Here is an 18352-nt window from a genome sequence, read left to right on the forward strand (position 1 = left end):
CACGGAAGTGTTTACAGTGAACACAGGAAGTGGAGTGGAGTTCTAAACACATGAGCGGACCGACCATAGACATATGATAGGACAACAGCACACATGGGTGAAAGACGTGCCTTTATTTATTTATCGTATTTTCCACTAAAAACTGATTGAACAGAACAAAGAGGCGTGAAGGCTACGAGTGAGTCAGTACACAATTAAATACAAACAGCCTTATATCGCATGTAGTAGCTGTCATTACGTTAACTTGACAGCTTTGATTAATGTATGTATGTTTTATTATATTATTCCAATTGTATATTTGTGTTATTATTTTGAACTTATTTTTTGTTCTACTGTAATGTGTGCACTTGTGTTTAATTTTTATTTGATTTACAATATTTTACTTAATTATGTATGTTCTTTCTAGTGTTTAATCTTTTTATTTGTAAAATTTATCGAGCCTCTGTGACACAAGTAATTTCCCCCTGGGATAAATAATGTATTTCTGATTGTGATTCTGATCAGCCTGTTAATAGTAATACTAATAATAATACTACTACTACTAATAATAATAATAATAATAATAATAATAATAATAAATGACTGCAGATCCAGCATTGAGTCTCAAAGCCATGTCCTTCCCCAAACCTTCAGATTGATGCTTTCCGTGGAGTGACCCATCAGCACGACCTCATCATGCCTCTGTCAGACTTCCTGGACGGTCTGAAGGACAACCCCTACTTTGGGGCTGGATTTGGGCTGGTCGGGATCGGGACAGCCTTGGCCTTGGCCAGGAAAAGTGCCCAGGTGGGGATGATCTTCTTCCGCAGGCACTACATGACCACTCTGGAGGTCCCGAGCCGGGACAAGAGCTACACGTGGCTGCTGAGCTGGATCACCAAACATGCGAGACACACTCAGCACCTGAGCGTGGAGACATCCTACCTGGCACACGAGAGCGGACGTGTGCACACACAGTTTGACTTCCACCCAAGTCCTGGAAACCACATCATATGGTGAAGAAATGCTCCATCACTCCATTTATTTATTTTTATGTTCTCATCAATTTAAGTTGTGTTGACCAGGGCAGCTGAAGCCAATTATTCATTTCAGCATGGTTTTCTAGGTCTCAAGCATCAAACTCAAGGCCCGGGGGTCAAATCTGGCCATTTAGAGCGTTCAATTCGGCCCCCAGCAGAAGGAAACAAATTCATCAAAACCATGAATCATTGTGTAAATTACCAACTAATTCAGGTGTAGATATCTCCAAAATAATTCACACACAAGAAGATTCAAAGATGGCGCCAGCAGTGTGCACGGCGCTCCGTCTCCCTGCTCTACTTTGCATATTGCTCATTGTATGGATTTGTGTTTGCTGTACTAACGGATCTGCGATGCTTGTGTATGACCGTCAAACATTGTTGAACATTCGAGCATCTCATGAAGCTTTCTTGAGGAACTGCACAGCTAGACAGTCTTCATGTCCTCCACCGCCACTCCTCGCTTCTCCACCGGGCGTTCTGCGCACACCTTTTGCTGTGCCCTGGAGGAGACGCTCCCGCAGAAGACGGAAGCGTGGAGGTATTTTGATTAAAATCAGAGCTTACCTTCGATCCGGAAAGAAAGACGGCTATGGAAACCCAGCTACATCTCGGGGAAGTGAGCGTTGTCTCGTCCCTGCATTGCCCAGTGGTATCCAGGAGGGGCATCAGCTGATGCCGTCGCAACTCTCGGAGCGGCTCCGCACCCGGCGTCCCAGAGCTGCTAACCACCGCGGCATCAACCAGGAAAACCTTCGCTTGCTAGCACGAGCTTCTTCACCGAAAAACTTGGATATACTTCGCATGGCACTGCTTAATGTCAGGTCGCTGGCAAACAAGACCTTGGTACTCAATGATTTCTTCGTTTCCCAGAATTTGGATATCATGTTTCTGACAGAGACATGGTTACGTCCTGGTGAGTCTTCAGCTTTCTCTGAACTTCTTCCTCCAGGCGGCTCGTTTTTTAGCTCTCCCCGTACCTCTGGTAAGGGCGGAGGGCTAGCGTTGGTGTTTAAATCCAGTCTTAAATGCCGACAACGTCCAGCAACAACTTTCTCAAGCTTTGAACTGCAGTTGATTGAAATACAGAGCACTGTGCCTGTCCTGTGCGCGCTGGTATATCGACCTCCAAAGTTTAACAAAGACTTAATTGCAGACTTTTCCAACTTTGTAGCAGGAACCGTTCTTAAATGTGATCATTTCTTAATAGTGGGTGATTTTAACATACATGTTTGCTGTGACTCAAAGCCTCTGGTAAAGGACTTTTTAAGTGCCATCGATTCTTTTAATCTTACACAGTGGGTTACTGGCCCTACGCATGAAAAGGGGCATACACTTGATCTCGTGTTGTCTCATGGTTTAAATGTAGGCATTGATAATCTCTGTAGCACGCAGATATCGGACCATTTGCCAGTTATGTTTTCACTAACACTTCCGTGTGCTCCAGCTAAACCGTGCGCCGCGGCGCATTATGAGCCCGTCGACAGCAGAAGAATTCTCAAATGCTTTTACTCATCTGGTGCCCACATTGGTCTTATCACCTTGTTCTGTTGAAGAGGCCACTAGCACGTTTAATTCTACATGCTCCTCCATTTTAGACCAGATTGCTCCTTTGAAAATGGGTAAATCTAAGTCTGTGTCTGAGCCATGGTTGAATGACTCTACTCGTGCACTTAGGCGTGAATGTAGACGTGCAGAAAGGAGGTGGAAAAATGACAAGCTTCACGTTTCTTTGGGCATTTTGCGAGACTGTTTATCAAATTATCAGAAAGCTGTGAAGTGTGCTAAAGCTGAGTACATGTCAAACTTGATTTCTGCAAATTATAACAGACCCCAAGTTCTATTTAATGTTTTAAATAGACTTGTGAAACCTACTGACTCAAACTATGTTGTACATTTTCAAACTTTGTGTGAAAGTTTTCTGAAATTTTTTGTTGACAAGATTACTGCTATTAGGGACTCAACCTCTTCTTTCAAAGCAGTTGATCCCTGTGTTACTTCTGTGTGTTCTGCGACTTTTGAGCATTTTGAGCCTGTGTCCCTTAGCGACCTGTCCGTTGTTGTGCATAAATTAAGAGCTTCTAACTGTCCGCTTGATTGTCTCCCTCCTAAACTGCTCAAAGATGTTTTGGGCGCGATTGGGCCTCATATACTGGCGATTATAAATTCCTCGCTGACATCAGGCTGCGTTCCAAGTTCCTTTAAACATGCTGTTGTTCAGCCTCTGCTTAAGAAGCAAAACCTGAACTTTGAAGTCCTGGAAAACTACAGGCCAATTTCTAAATTGCCTTTCTTATCAAAAATCTTGGAAAAACTGGTTTTTGCTCAAATACAAACTTATCTCGATGTAAATGGTATTTTAGAAAAATTTCAATCTGGCTTTAAGTTACGTCACAGCACTGGGACTGCACTCTTAAGAGTTTTTAATGACCTTATTTTGTTGATTCAGGCTGCTCTACTGTTTTGGTATTTTTAGATTTAACGGCAGCGTTTGACACTGTCAACTAGGGATGTAACGATTAATCGTAAGGCAGTTAAAAATCGATTCATAGGTATCACGGTTGATATCGATTTTCTGAAAATTGAATCGCAGTACTTTTTTTAACCAGCACTGTACCACAAGTGTAGGCGGCAGGCGGAGTCTGCTAATACTTTCTTTCTGGCTGCCTTCTACTCTTAAATATGTTAATAAATGATTCATTACCCCTTTAGCACCGACAGAATATCTGTAATATTACTTGAATATCTGTAAAAGTCACGTTTTTCTATTAGCTCTGTCTGCTAGCATAGCTTCTCTTCTTCACTGCAAGATATCTGCATGCCAACCGACCACTGTATTACCAGCGCCCTCTGCTGGTCCAAACAAATATGACGTAAATCAGTGCAATCGGTTTTTTTTTTTAAAGTCCAATTGTTAAGGCACAAAATACATTTTCAGTTGCACTTTTAAAAGAAAAAGAACTATTATGCAGTTTTGCATTGTTTATTATAGAACCAGAATTTAAATGAATAGGCTTCATTTTCATTTGTATTATTCCTTTATTTATTTCATTCAAGATTTATTTTTAGTTAAATTGCATTGTTTTGAATAGTTTATCAAGGAATTCTTTTGACAATGAAAAATAAAAGGAAAATAGTACAGCATTTTCTAGTTTTTTTCCCAAAAAAAAATTTGTATTTGTCTACAGTCCCATTTTGTAAAATAAATCGTGAGAGAATCGTATCGTGAACCCAGTATTGTGAATCGAATCGTATCGGGAGTTGAGTGAATCGTTACATCCCTACTGTCAACCATGAAATATTGCTTTCACGCCTCAAAAATCATGTTGGCATTAAAGGTACTGCCTTAAGTTGGTTTAGATCGTACCTTGAAAATTGATCTTTTGCCGTCCACCTTGGTCCTTACGTTTCTGGAGTTGCCCCACTCAGCTGTAGCGTGCCGCAGGGCTCCATTTTGGGCCCCTTATTGTTTTCAATGTATATTATTGTTTTCAATGTATATGCTGCCTGTTGGGTCAATTTTCAGAAAATATAAAATGGACTTTCATTGTTTTGCAGACGACCTGCAAATTTATCTGCCTCTGAAGCCAGGCACAGACAATGCTCAAGTTTTGTTTGATTGTTTACAGGAAGTAAAGGACTGGATGGCTCAAAATTGCCTAAAGCTTAATGACTCTAAAACTGAAATTGTTGTATTTGGTAACTCATGTGATGTCACTGCTCTGGGCCCTTTGAGTATCTATTTCCACGACTCTGCTAGGAATATTGGGGTTGTTTTGGACAGTTCATTTAAGTTTGACAGACAAATAAGTTCAGTCATCAAAAATAGCTTTTTTCAGCTGCGTTTGCTTAGCAAAATCAAATCCTATTTGCCTCACGCCGACCTGGAGCGTGTCATTCATGCTTTTATTACGTGTCGCTTAGATTATTGTAACTCTCTGTACTGTGGGCTCGATCAAACTTCCATCCGGCGTCTGCAGTTGGTTCAAAAAGCAGCGGCGCGTTTGCTCACTGGAACGAGGAAACGTGAGCACATAACTCCTGTGTTGGCCTCTCTGCACTGGCTTCCAGTCAGTTTTAGGATTCAGTTCAAGATACTGTTGATGGTTTTTAAATGTCTGAATGGGTTGGCTCCATCCTACCTTTCGGAGCTTTTGTTGTTTTGTGATCCAGGTCGAACACTGAGATCCTCCAATCAAATGACTCTGGTGGTGCCTATAGCTAAGCGCAAAACCAGAGGAGACCGGGCTTTTGCCGTAGCGGCTCCGAGTCTCTGGAACAGCCTTCCACTGAATGTCAAAATGGTCCAGTCCATTCATGTTTTTAAGTCATTGTTGAAAACCCATCTTTTTGCTTTGGCTTTCAACACAAGTTGAGCAGATCCCATGTATTTTATTATTATTGTTTTATGCTGTATATTTTGTGACTGTTTTTACATTGTATTTTATAATGTTTGCTGTACAGCACTTTGGGCATTTGTAGCTGTTTTGAAATGTGCTATATAAATAAAGTTGACATTGACATTGACATTGACAAATTCAATGAAACTCCACAATATTAGCAGGTGTTACATTTTCCCCATGTTTATATCACATGATGGCAATCTATTTTAATCTCAAATTGTTAAAATAACTCTCAGTTTTTCCAAATTCCTGTAATTTTCTTGAAATTATTTCACAAAAATTCCCTAAATTACATAAAAATTGGCCACAAATTGAAATAAATTGAAAGTGAAGATGCTGAATAGACTGATAGCTGTCACTTATTACTTTGATATTAGCAGTCCCATACATATTCTATAATTTATTTATATGTGGAAGTGCAAACTACATCACAATAATCATTTTCCCGCCTAAAATCTGCGACTCACTTAGGATGAACTGCTCAGTATTCGGCCCCTGAACTAAAATGAGTTTGACACCCCTGCACTCGTTCGATTAAAGTATTCTAACTAATGTAATGTAGCTCCAGCCAAACAAGAGAACAATGTTTTTTTGGATTACCGTACTTGACTTAACGGTAATTGTTAATTTACTACAGACTACAAATGTTTACAGGATAATAACATCAGTTTTGTTGTCCCCAAAGTTCTGAAAGTTCTGGATTCACAAACAAATGCATGAGGACAAATAATTAGTCTTGGAAAGTTCTGTTAAGTTTAAACTGTTTCAATTGATTTTTTGATTTATAAGGTTATACATATGATCCTCAGAACAGCATATAAATCACGGTTAGATGATCACTGAGTTCATCTTATCCCAGACCTTTTTCTAAACAAACCACGCTAAAGAACTCACTCACATGTGCTGCCCCTTAAAGGAGTAAAAGCCAAAACTGGCTCATATTGTGCAGCTGTTCGTGAATTAAAGTACCAGTCCCATTGTGTATTTTTTGCCTCCTTTTGTGTATTTTGTTGTCACATGTGTTTTTCTTGTTCTTTTGTGTATTTTTCCGGTAATTATGGATCTCTTTCTGAATAGTTTTGTGTATTTTTTGGTATTTACTGTATATTGTTGTTGGATTTTTGTTGTCCCATTGTGTATTTTTTCTCCTTTTGTTTATTTTTGTTCTTTTATATATTTTTGTTGTATCATTGTGCATTTTTTCTCTTTTTGTGTCCTTTTGTGTCTTTGTGTTGTTTTTTTGTGTATTTCTATGTTTATTTGTATGTTTTTGGAGTTTTTCCCTGTACTTTCTTTTATGTAATTTTGTTATCCCATTGTCCATTTTCTTCTCTTTTTGTGTGTTTTGTTGTCTTATTAAGTTTTTGTGTTGTTCTTTTGGGTATTTCTCTGTCAGTTCGTGTTTTTTTCATTTTGTGCATTTACTTTTTTACCATTCTTAAAGCACTGATGTTAATTTAGCCTGTGTGGCATTTTGCATCAGCAAATGTAACCCTAATTGTCTTTCTGGTAAGACTTTTTTTGAATAAAAATGATCAAGATTTATATTGTATTTCACCATTATGAGAAAAAAATTTCCATTGTTTGTGATCTTTATTGTGATGGACTTATCCATTGTGTTGGTTTGCAGGTATGGCAAGAAGTGGATCAGAGTGGAGCGGACCAGGGAGAAGCAGATGGTGGACCTGCACACGGGAACGCCGTGGGAGTCAGTCACCTTTACCGCTTTAGGCAGGGACCGACAAATCTTCTTCAATATCCTACAGGAAGGTACGACTCTATTTTCACGACTACAAACATCTCAGGGATGAAAGATCTGAAAAACAGTAAAGGGTGGTAAACTTTAGTGATGCAGTTTCCTCATCTGCTGCGCGGAACTCACTAAGATTGCAGCAATGATTAGTGCACATGCAGAAGTGGTGCAGACTGCCCTATTTAAATGAGCATTTTGTACGTTTTGTTTTGAACATGGAGGGTGAACATGAGTGCGTGGAAGCTATAATAAAAATGTGAAGCAGCAGAATTGGAGGTGTTGGAAGAGGAAACAAAAAAAAAATGGATGAATTGCAGCAGATATATTGATAGACAGATACAGTGGGGCAAAAAAGTATTTAGTCAGCCACCAATTGTGCAAGTACTCCTACTTAAAAAGATGAGCCAGGCCTGTAATTTTCATCATAGGTATACCTCAACTATGAGAGACAAAATGAGAAAAAAAATCCATAAAATCAGATTGTAGGATTTTTAATGAATTAATTTGTAAATCCCTCGATAAAATAAGTATTCTGTCAGAATCAGAATCAGAATCAGAATCAGCTTTATTGACCAGGTACAGTTTAGAACAATACGAGGAATTTGACTAGGTAGTTGCAGTGAAAGGAGACACATCAACACACCGGAGCAGCCATTTGCGGCGCCCACATATTTAGGTGAAAAAAGGGATCAATAACAGGAGGAGAGGAGGGGTGAGGGGAAAAAAAACTGCCAGTTTGAAACTGATTTCCCTAAACAGAGAAAGCAGTGTGAAACCAGGAAAAAAACCGCCTCTGCAAACATAAATGTAAGCATGACACAGTCAAACAACTCGAGACAAGGCATGTAGGAAGGGTTGGGTGGGAGGTTGGCTGGGGGAGGGGGTCAGGTGGGAAGAACAACAGGAGTCCAGCCGTTTGGGGACATGGGCGTGCTGCCAGTCGGCGCTGCAACCACGCCTCCATGCAGCTGCGGTTGGGGAGGTGGGGAAAGATGGCCGACGAGGCATTTGAAGTTGAAGACCTGTAGCTGCGTTACTGATAACCAGATGACGTGTGGAAAAGTTCAGCATCAACAGTTCCAGGAGGAATGTAGGGAAGGAGCGGGGGGAGGGAGTGGGGGTAAGAGCCGCCGTCTGCAGAAACTTCCCGGTGATAAGAGTTGAGACAACCTTGGCTTTAGCCTTGGCAGCTGGGGAGCCGAAAGGGAGATAAGCAATGTGATTTGATACAGGCTATGTTAATTTCTGATCAGCAGCATGCCTACTATCATTATTCCAATCATGTAGATGTCCTCCACGTCTTCCACGGAAAGGATGGACAGACACACAACTCGCCACTTGTTCCAAGGGTCAAGTGTGTATCCAGCCGCAAACGTCCCGCTTGGACATGCGGGGTCACCACCCCTGGTTCTTTGCGTCGAAAAAATCTGATCGATAGCACTGAGAGACCAACTAATTAATTCCATTATTCCGGTTTTGGATGAGGTGCAGAGAGAGGCTCTTGTTAGTTTCACAAGACCTGACAAAGCAGCAGCTAGGAGAGAGATAAGACGGAAGGGAGGGAGAAACAGAGAATGCGACTGACCTCGTCGAGAGAAGCAAGATTACAACAAACAAGCAAGATTTCTGCCTCTCATAGACCTGTAACTTCTTCTTTAAGAGGCTCCTCTGTCCTCCACTCGTTACCTGTGTTAATGGCACCTGTTTGAACTCATTATCAGTATAAAAGACACCTGTCCACAACCTCAAACAGTCACACTCCAAACTCCACAATGACCAAGACCAAAGAGCTGTCAAAGGACACCAGAAACAAAAGTGTAGACCTGCACCAGGCTGGGAAGACTGAATCTGCAATAGGTAAGCAGCTTAGTGTGAAGAGTTAGTGTGGAGCAATTATTAGAAAATGGAAGACTTACACGACCACTGATAATCTCCTAGTGAATGACCTGCAGAGAGCTGGCACTAAAGTAACAAAGGCTACCATCAGTAACACAGGGACTCAAATCCTGCAGTGCCAGACGTTTCCTCCTGCTTAAGACAGTACATGTCCGGGCCCATCTGAAGTTTGCTACAGAGCATTTGGATGATCCAGAAAAGGATTGGATGAATGTCATATGGTCAGATGAAACCAAAATAGAACTTTTTGGTAAAAACTCAACTCGTTGTGTTTGGAGGACAAAGAACACCATACCTACTGTAAAGCATGGGGGTGGTAACATCATGCTTTGGGGCTGTTTCTCTGCAAAGGGACCAGGACGACTGATCCGTGTAAAGGAAAGAATGAATGAGACAGCGATTTGCAGAGCAGAGATGGACGCGCAGCCAGCTTTCTCTCACACACACACACACACACACACACACACACACACACACACACACACACACACACACACACACACACACACACACACACACACAGCTGGAGCCTTTTTTCCGTCTCTGTTTTCTGTCCACATTTACTGCAGCAATGATCTCTGCGTGTATGTTTGCACCTGCTTTTCAGTCATACTATTTTGTACTCCTTATTAGCGTGTGGAGTGATGTTTCCACACGTTTTGATGCCACTAAACATTTAGTGAATCCGTCCCTCAGTGTTATTTAACAGCAGCTGTGCTGCAACAATGTGGACCCACGCTGCAGCTGTCTGTGGTATTTTACAGCCCGAGAATTGGCCCTGAAGCAGGAGGAGGGGAGGACAGTGATGTACACAGCCATGGGAGGAGAGTGGAGGCCGTTTGGTTTCCCACGGCGACGAAGACCCCTCAGCTCTGTGGTGCTGGAGGAGGGCGTGGCTCAAAGGATTGTCGACGACGTGAAGGACTTCATTGGAAACCCCAAGTGGTACACAGATCGAGGTCAGAAATCTCAGGACATGCTGTCTTTCAGAATTTTGTCCTAACGTTGATGAATGCATGTTGTTTGAAGAAAAAACCTGGAGATTTTCAGATTCTTTTTTGTGGCTATATCCACAGGAAATCTACTAAAATGATATATTGAAGAATAATTGACTCTTAAGTTTAAACGGGTGTTACTGGTGTTGTGTTTTTCTGGATCAAAGCTGAGGATCAAATCTTACACTTTCATCCAACTTGTTATTTGCAAAGTTGCAGGATGTGTAGCAGATGATGTTGATAGGGGAACCAGGGCTGGACCATATGAACCAAAATTGATATCTCGATATTTTTTTCTCAAAATGGCGATGTATGATATAAATCCCAATATTTTTAACTCAATAAAGTCCTACCAAAAAAACAATTCTGGGTTAAATTTGCTGATGCAAAATGCCACACAGGCACAACAAACGGCTCCACAATATGTGCCACTTTTGGCTTTTTCTCATCTAAGGGACAGCACGTGTGAGTGAGTTCTGTAGTGTAGCTTGTTTAGATGAAGGTTTGGGTGAGGACGAAATCAGTGTTTTAATACAAAATAAGCTATGAAATAAAAACATATTGTTAAAGGCGACATTGTAATTTTCTATATCACCAAAATAGAAATCTTAATAAATCTTGAATGTCGATATATTGCCCATGTTAGAACACTGCACATGCACACATATCAGTAACTCTGCAATTGGTTTAAAAGTGTGGAGAAAATGCAAGAAGCAAACATACCTGATTGGCTGATTAATCTGTCATTCACTTTTATCAGCCAATGGTGACGTTCGTTGACCCGCGACGTCATGGCAGTCTCAAAATTCACCACACACATTTCTCTCACAAATGTGCAGATGTTTCACAGCACAGATGCAGTTTGTAAATGCACATTCAGCAATTTGCATTATCTGTGGATTTATATTACAAGTGTGCCTCAAAATAATATTTGTGAAGTAGAGCGTGTGCATTTCAGAATTTATATTACAGGTTTGCATAAAATATATATTTGCGAAACAGATCGTGTGCATTTGTGAATCTGAAATACAACTGCGAAACAAAGCATGTGCATTTGTGAAAAACCCTGCAAGAGTTCATTCATTATGATACTGTTCTGATTCCATATGTAACTGGTTCTCTGCAGGTATTCCCTACAGAAGAGGATATTTGCTCTATGGTCCTCCAGGATGTGGAAAGAGCAGCTTTATGTGAGTCTGGACTTCCTGTCCTTTCTGATTCTTTTCTGTCATTCTTCACGTGGAGAATCATTCCCACTCTTTTGCCTGTTCTGTTTCAGAACGGCGTTGGCAGGTGAGCTGGGCTACAGCATCTGTCTGCTGAGTCTCAGCGACCGCACGCTATCAGACGACCGTCTGAACCACCTCCTGAGTGTGGCCCCACAGCAGAGCATCATTCTGCTGGAGGACGTAGATGCAGCTTTCGTCAGCCGAGAGCTGCTTCCCACTGAGAGTGAGTAGAAGGAGGATCATTGGTGCTTTGATGATTACTGACGGTATTTGGACCAATGAGCTGTGCTTTATTTGATCTCAGACCCTCTGGCCTATCAAGGGATGGGACGACTGACCTTCAGTGGACTGCTGAACTCTCTGGATGGGGTGGCCTCATCTGAGGCTAGAATAGTTTTTATGACCACCAACTTCATAGACAGGTAAGGCTGTACGCAGGGTAGGGGTAATTTACATTTGAATCTTATTTATTGGTTTATTTAACAGGGACAGTGAACATTAATATCCATACAGAAAATGTACCAGATTTAGCCAGAAGGTTATTTTTTATCTGTAGTCCCTGGACAGAATGTTCAAATGTCACCCTAAAAGAATACAAATTACAGGAAATATACAATAAAATATAGAGTGAAAAATGTAACTACGTAATGACATATCACACTTCCATTCACATATTATAAAAATAAAAAATAAAATGAGAAAATGAACAGAGACTATTGTCAGATTAAAACATACAAGTTCATAAAATAAAACGTTAAAAAGTCACCAAGAGGCACACACAGTCAGGGTAGCCACAGGTTAGTGTTGGCATGACTGATTAGAGATGAGACAGTGTTTGAGGTGCGATTTAAATTAAAGGGCACATATATGCAATTTTTCACCCCTCTCCATTTGTTCTAAGAACCCCAAAAACATAGTATTTGAGGTTTATTTTCCCAAACTCACCTGTTTTACAGGTGCGTATTCATGAATGGGCATGTCAGACGCTCACTCGCTCTTCTACGAGGGAAATCAGTGATCAACAAAGCCATTTTATTTGTGCTATCCACACACTGTTGACTGCACATTACAGTAAAACACATGGATATTAAGCGGCTATCATTATTGTGAGTCCGTCTCATCGCTTAGGGTCTCGCAGCAGCAGCAGTCATTTGAACTCTCAGTCACTTGCTTTTTCTCCTCTGCTCTTATAACTACAGGAATAGTGCATTTAAGGTGATAGTCATTTGTTTTCTCCAACCGCTGCATCGCATTGTTTCACAAACACGTCAGATAAGCGATACGAGGAGATTTAACAGGTTCGACAATGCGCCGAACCACGAGATGTGCTGGAAACCATAAGAGCAGAATACACCTCTGCATGAACAAATAGTGCTTACAGTACAGTGTATGTTCACCGTGGAGACGTGGGACCAGCAGCAGGAAAGTTCTGTAGTTAGTTTTGCCGTAGCCATCACTCCTTTGCTAGCGAGAAAAACAATTTCACTTGTGATGTCACAAATGAGGAACATTTGAAACAGAGCATTTTTCTCTGTGTTGTAAGACTTATACAGACCACAAACAAACCACTAGATGGATTTATTTCATATTTTGTGTGCCGGTGGACTTTCAAGTTACCTCATTTGTGTTCAAAATGACTGTAAAAGTGATTTTTTTTTTGTAATATTACAATTATGTCTTCAATTATCTCTGTTCATTTAAAACTCAATTACGATTACGTTGACCTGCATTTTCCCCTACGGCTATTATTTTTCCTCTCAATTACAATTACTTTCTCAATTACTCATGTTCAATTACAGTGAATCACATTTACTGAGCCTTTAATAAATAATCTCATATAACTTGACCTTCCTCTTGTGTTAGCTTTCTGTTAGCATCTCTTATGGTAAGGGGGCAGTTTTGACCCAAGTCATAGATCAGCTGTAAAATACACTATAAAATATTATCGATCATCTAATTTGTTTTTTATCTCTTTGTTATCTTGTTGGGGATCCTAATCAATGAAGATATTGGTAATAATGTTTTTGGTGTTGGCGTATGGTCTGTATACCCCTTGTATTTTATTTTGTAAATTGGTAAAATGATCCTCAAGACAACCAACAAGTAAACTTGATATTTTAATAATTGTTAACTATGTATGTGTAAGCCATAAAACTGTAACATGCTTCCCCAGTTTAGCACTTAATTACAGTTTTTGTAGAATGTGCATCCCAATTACAAAGTCAAATATTAAAGTAAATTACATCATAATTGTACTTAATTACCAATTACGCAGGGTTTTTTTTTTTCTCAACTTTGGGGTTGCCTGAAATGTTTAGTAATAATAAAATAAAATGTAAATACTGATTAAAATTATATTTAAAACATTTTTTTAAACTGTGTTTATTTTTATTTATGTATTTATTTATTTTGAACAATTAAAAAATAAACAATACATAATATCACAGAAATAGATAGATGCTCAAAGATATTTAATAATTATTATTCTTTTTCAAATTAAAACACTACACACAATCTCATACAACTGTATATCTATAATTTCACTTTCTCAAATCTAAATCTAGTTCAAATAAGATGCAGTATAAAAATATCTCTTGCTCATATTGTCACTTTGTGCTTTAATCCTGGCAACTCTGTATTTGTAACACAGTGTAACAAACATGAGCAAAGAAATAAGTTTAGAGAAGAAAAAGTCTCTGGGGTCACCAGAAATTAGTGATAGAAAAATGGGGTCACGACAAGAAAAAGGTTGGAAACCTCTTTTGTTAAGGAATGTAGAAACCTACAGCACTGTCAGAGCAATGGTTTATTAAATATTTGATGCAAATGTACACAGAGTGATTGCAGATCAACACAAGGTCAGGAATGGTCTCCCTAAGGTCAAAGGTCAAAGTGGCCAGTGTCAGCAGAAGCTCACAGTTTATTTATGAAGTCTATTTGTTTAAATCCTGCATGTAAATCTTCAATAGAGATCTTTAATGTCAGACCTGAAACCAATCATGTTTAACATTGTTTGTGATCAAATGGTAAAATGTTAAATGGACTTGATTTTTTATAGCGCTTTATCACCACACTGAAGCAGTCTCAAAGCGCTTTACATATCAGCTCATTCACCCAATCACTCTCACATCACACCAGTGAGACAGGACTGCCATGCAAGGCGCTAGTCGACCACTGGGAGCAACTTAGGGTTCAGTGTCTTGCCCAAGGACACTTCGACACGTAGTCAGGTACTGGGATCGAACCCCCAACCTCTCGATCAGAAGACGACCCACTACCACCTGAGCCACGGTCGCCCGAATCAGGGTTGATTGGATTAAAAAACAACAATTTATTACTATATTTTAAAGGTAGAGCATACAAACATAAATCCATTTGTGTATGCAAACATAAAAGGAACAACTTGTAATTGTGTTTACAGTGTCGTACCAAACAGCATTAAATTGTATTTTTAAACTTGGTTTTTCTTATTTTCAAATTGAATCAGTGATATTTCAAGCATATGATTTCAATGGTCTTGATGTGAATTCTGTTGTATTTGTTTATCTTTTTAGTGTTTCTGTGAATAGATTTGACAACTTGCTGACTTTGTCTTGGTATTCCAATTTAGAAAATGTAACTCATACAAACATGAACATGCATTTGTGGTTATTGTGTTATTATCCCCAAGAATATATCAAAAGTACTGCACAGGTGTTGGGTGTTTGGATGATTGTATTTTTTATTTTTGTCATTTTCTTTAGACAAAAAAAACAACAGGATGAGGTAGAATTTAAGAGTTCAGGGTTCAGTTTCTCTGTCTATTTGTCCTTTACACATTACACTATTATAATATTGTGCTGTTAAAACACAATTAAAGGAACTTGCTTTTTTTATTTGAATATTTTGGACATTTCTAATGCAATGACAGATTTATTTCAGTAACATGTTGTGTTTTTGAATTAGAGTTGTGCATGTTGACAATAACATGTGGTCCTTTCTGTAATCTGTGGCCACAGATTAGACCCAGCACTGATCCGGCCAGGCCGCGTGGACCTGAAGCAGTACATCGGCCACTGCAGCCACTGGCAGCTCTCCCACATGTTTCAGAGGTTTTACCCTGAGGAGTCGCCCTCTGAAGCCCAGCTCTTTGCAGAGCGGGCCCTAGCAGCCCACTCTGAAATAAGTGCAGCGCAAGTTCAAGGACACCTCCTGCTGCACAAGTTGGACCCAGTGGGATCCATTAAGAATGTGGGCGAGATGAAGAGCTGACAGGAGCAGCCTGTGTTCATAGACTGTAAAATAAAAAGAAATGAAAGAACTGAGAACATCAATTGTTTTGTAAAATACACTTAAAAACAAATATATATCATCTAATTTCTTTCCTATCTATTGGTTACCTTGTTAGGCTTCCTAATCAATGAAAATATAAGTTTTCATATTTTTGTTGTGAGCATCTGAACCTTTTTTGTGTCAGTATAGTCCTAGATTTAATTTTTTTAATGGTAAAATGTGAAAAAGATTGATATGAAACATTTTAATTATTGTTAACATATGTGTAGAACTGTACCATGGTTCCCCAGTTTTGTGTTTAGTTATAATTGACATTTTTGATACATTTTCATAGCAGTTATAGTTATAAAGTCAATATCTGACCTCAATTATAATTACAACAGCAACAGATTTTTAAAATTATAATTACATCATAATTGTAATTCATTACCAATTATGTGATTACAATTATAGTTGACTCCAACCCTGGCATTCATAAAAACCTCTGAAAAACACAACCTTCACCCAACAAGGCCTGGACTGAGCTTGGCCTCCTGTGTGTAGTGATGCTGTTCAGGATGTCACCTTTGAAAGTTCAGAGAACTGGTTGATCCAAATGTGGAAGCACTGAATCACCTTCACGAAATATGTTCCTGGTTTTAATACTTGAAACATGTCTTATGTTGTTGATCAGGGGTGGACTGGCCATCTGACACACCGGGCATCGTCCTGGTGGGCCGTTGACCCAAAGTAGGCCGGTGCGGTCCGCTACGGTTTCTTTTTTTGACATGGTAACAGGAAGCTAAGAATGTCCAAAAGTGGCAAAAACTTGGTGGGAAAAAAGTGAAAAGTGACTAAAATGGAAATTGGATTGAATGGAATGGAATTGAATGGAAACTTTGAACAAACAGTCGCTCAAAATCCTCGACCGTAAACCATTACAACACCATCACTGTTTAGTCTTTCAAAAATATAGACTGTTAAATTTTGACAACATTCAAAGATTTGCATTAATACGATTGGCCTATAGAATCTTAAATAACTCTGCACCAGCACCTCTGAAGAACTTCATAAAGTTCACTTCTGCTGTGACAACTAGAACCATATAAACACAGCCCCAGCCACGCACAAAATATATATAAATTTATCCTTTATCCTGATCCTCTATCTATCCTTTATCCTATTTTATCCTTTATACCTGTCATTATTATTATTACTGTTACTGGCTTGTTTTTTCTGTTCTGCACACTGAATACTGAGTCAAATTCTCTGTGTTGTTTTTTAAAACTGGACTTGGCGGCAAATTCCACCTTTGAAAATACATATACGAAAAAAATAAACCTTTTAGGGTATTTCCTGGGTTAGGGTTAGTGATAGGGTTAGGGTTAGGGTTCAAATAAAAGGGTTAGCGGAGTTGCTTAAAATAAAACTGTCACGATGGGGTTTTATTTTGGAGGGCAGGCAGGAGATCTTGGACTCCCTTTCGGCAGCTTTCTCCTGCTGATTGGCCTCCAGCTGCAATTGATTAAACTGCTGAGTATAAATGTGGAGGCTTGGGTTCACTTCAGTGCTGGGACATTACATGTGCTGTGACTATGGGTCTGTTGGTTACCAGTAAATCCTGGATAGACTTTTGGACATTCTCGTTTATCCTTGCTTCTTGGTTTTGCTTTTTGTGTTTTTTTTGTTTGCATCTGCCTCCCTGGACTTACCATGCCTGTAGTGAAAATAAATACTGGTATGATACACTTGAGCTCTGCCTCCGTCCCTGCATTTGGGTCTGCACCCACACATGCCATTGACAAAAACAGAACTTTAAGTCACATGGTGCACTATCGTCACCTAAACTGGCCAATGAGGGGCCCTCCATATGAATAGAGGATTCATACGTTTCTGTATGAATAGCCATGGCCTACATTAAACATAAAGGGCCTCTGACAAAAAGACATAAGAATAAAAAAAAGAGAAATCATTATTTCCTGGGATTTTGTTAGTACTCATTGGTTTTTAGGATTTTCCATTGGTTTCTTATCTCGTAAATTCTCTGTGGTCATGACTTGAGAGCACTCGTAGTAAGATAAGAGAAAACCTCACAGCCTTTTAAATGAATGTCCAATGCATTAAACACAAGTTTTAAATTTAGGAAACAAAAACAACACATATTGTCTAACTTGCATTATTAATTTATTTTTTAGTGATTGATCCCTTTTGAATTTGTGATTTAAAAAAATCCCATTGATACCTGAACCCAGTCAAGGCTATAAAATCCCTGGGGTTCTTATGTGGGTCAAACATATAAACAGTGTATTTCCTGCTTCTAGATGTGTTGGCAAACCAGGCCTTAACAAGCGAGCACAGATCCATTGACATGTGTTGCTTTTGAGCCGTTTTAAATGCCACGTACCATGTGCTTCGGCAATATTCTCTTAAGATTTTAAGTTTTTTTTTTGGACAAAATTTCATTTAATTTTCATTCATTTGGTTTTTTTGGAGATCATAGGTCTATGAAGTGATTTAAAACTCTGAATACTTAGGCATTGCTTTTGTTGTGAATCCAGGCTGTTCCATAATTTCACTCCACATACTGACAGACGTATAATTCTCATTGCATCATGGTCCACAAAATGTTTAGCTTTGTTTATAATTGAGAGGCTTTTTGAAAATTTGCTTTTTATGTCTGATGTTGGCTTTTCATGTCAGTTTATTGTCAATTATTACCCCAAGAAATTTATTTTCAGGAACATTTTCTTGTTGAATATCATCTATTTTTATTTTTGGATTATCTTTAATTACCAAATATCCATAC

At 39.2% G+C, this 18352-nt stretch overlaps 1 protein-coding gene across 2 annotated transcripts; it reads left to right on the plus strand.

Moving 5' to 3' along the window:
* Window positions 1–34: 34 nt before the first annotated feature.
* On the plus strand, window positions 35–15595 carry LOC114455135 (mitochondrial chaperone BCS1). Of its 2 annotated transcripts, none has more exons than XM_028436179.1 (8): window positions 35–182; window positions 634–995; window positions 7053–7192; window positions 9836–10030; window positions 11193–11256; window positions 11346–11518; window positions 11600–11717; window positions 15294–15595. In XM_028436179.1, the coding sequence occupies exons 2-8, from the start codon at window positions 676–678 to the stop codon at window positions 15544–15546; spliced, it is 1263 nt and encodes a 420-aa protein (XP_028291980.1). In that variant the 5' UTR covers window positions 35–182; window positions 634–675; the 3' UTR covers window positions 15547–15595. The 2 variants fall into 2 exon arrangements, with proteins under 2 accessions (XP_028291980.1, XP_028291979.1); XM_028436178.1 differs by having other exon boundaries at window positions 35–178.
* The last annotated feature ends 2757 nt before the right edge of the window (window positions 15596–18352 follow it).

The sequence above is a fragment of the Gouania willdenowi genome, chromosome 21, assembly GCF_900634775.1.
Source record: "Gouania willdenowi chromosome 21, fGouWil2.1, whole genome shotgun sequence".
NCBI lineage: Eukaryota > Metazoa > Chordata > Actinopteri > Blenniiformes > Gobiesocidae > Gouania > Gouania willdenowi.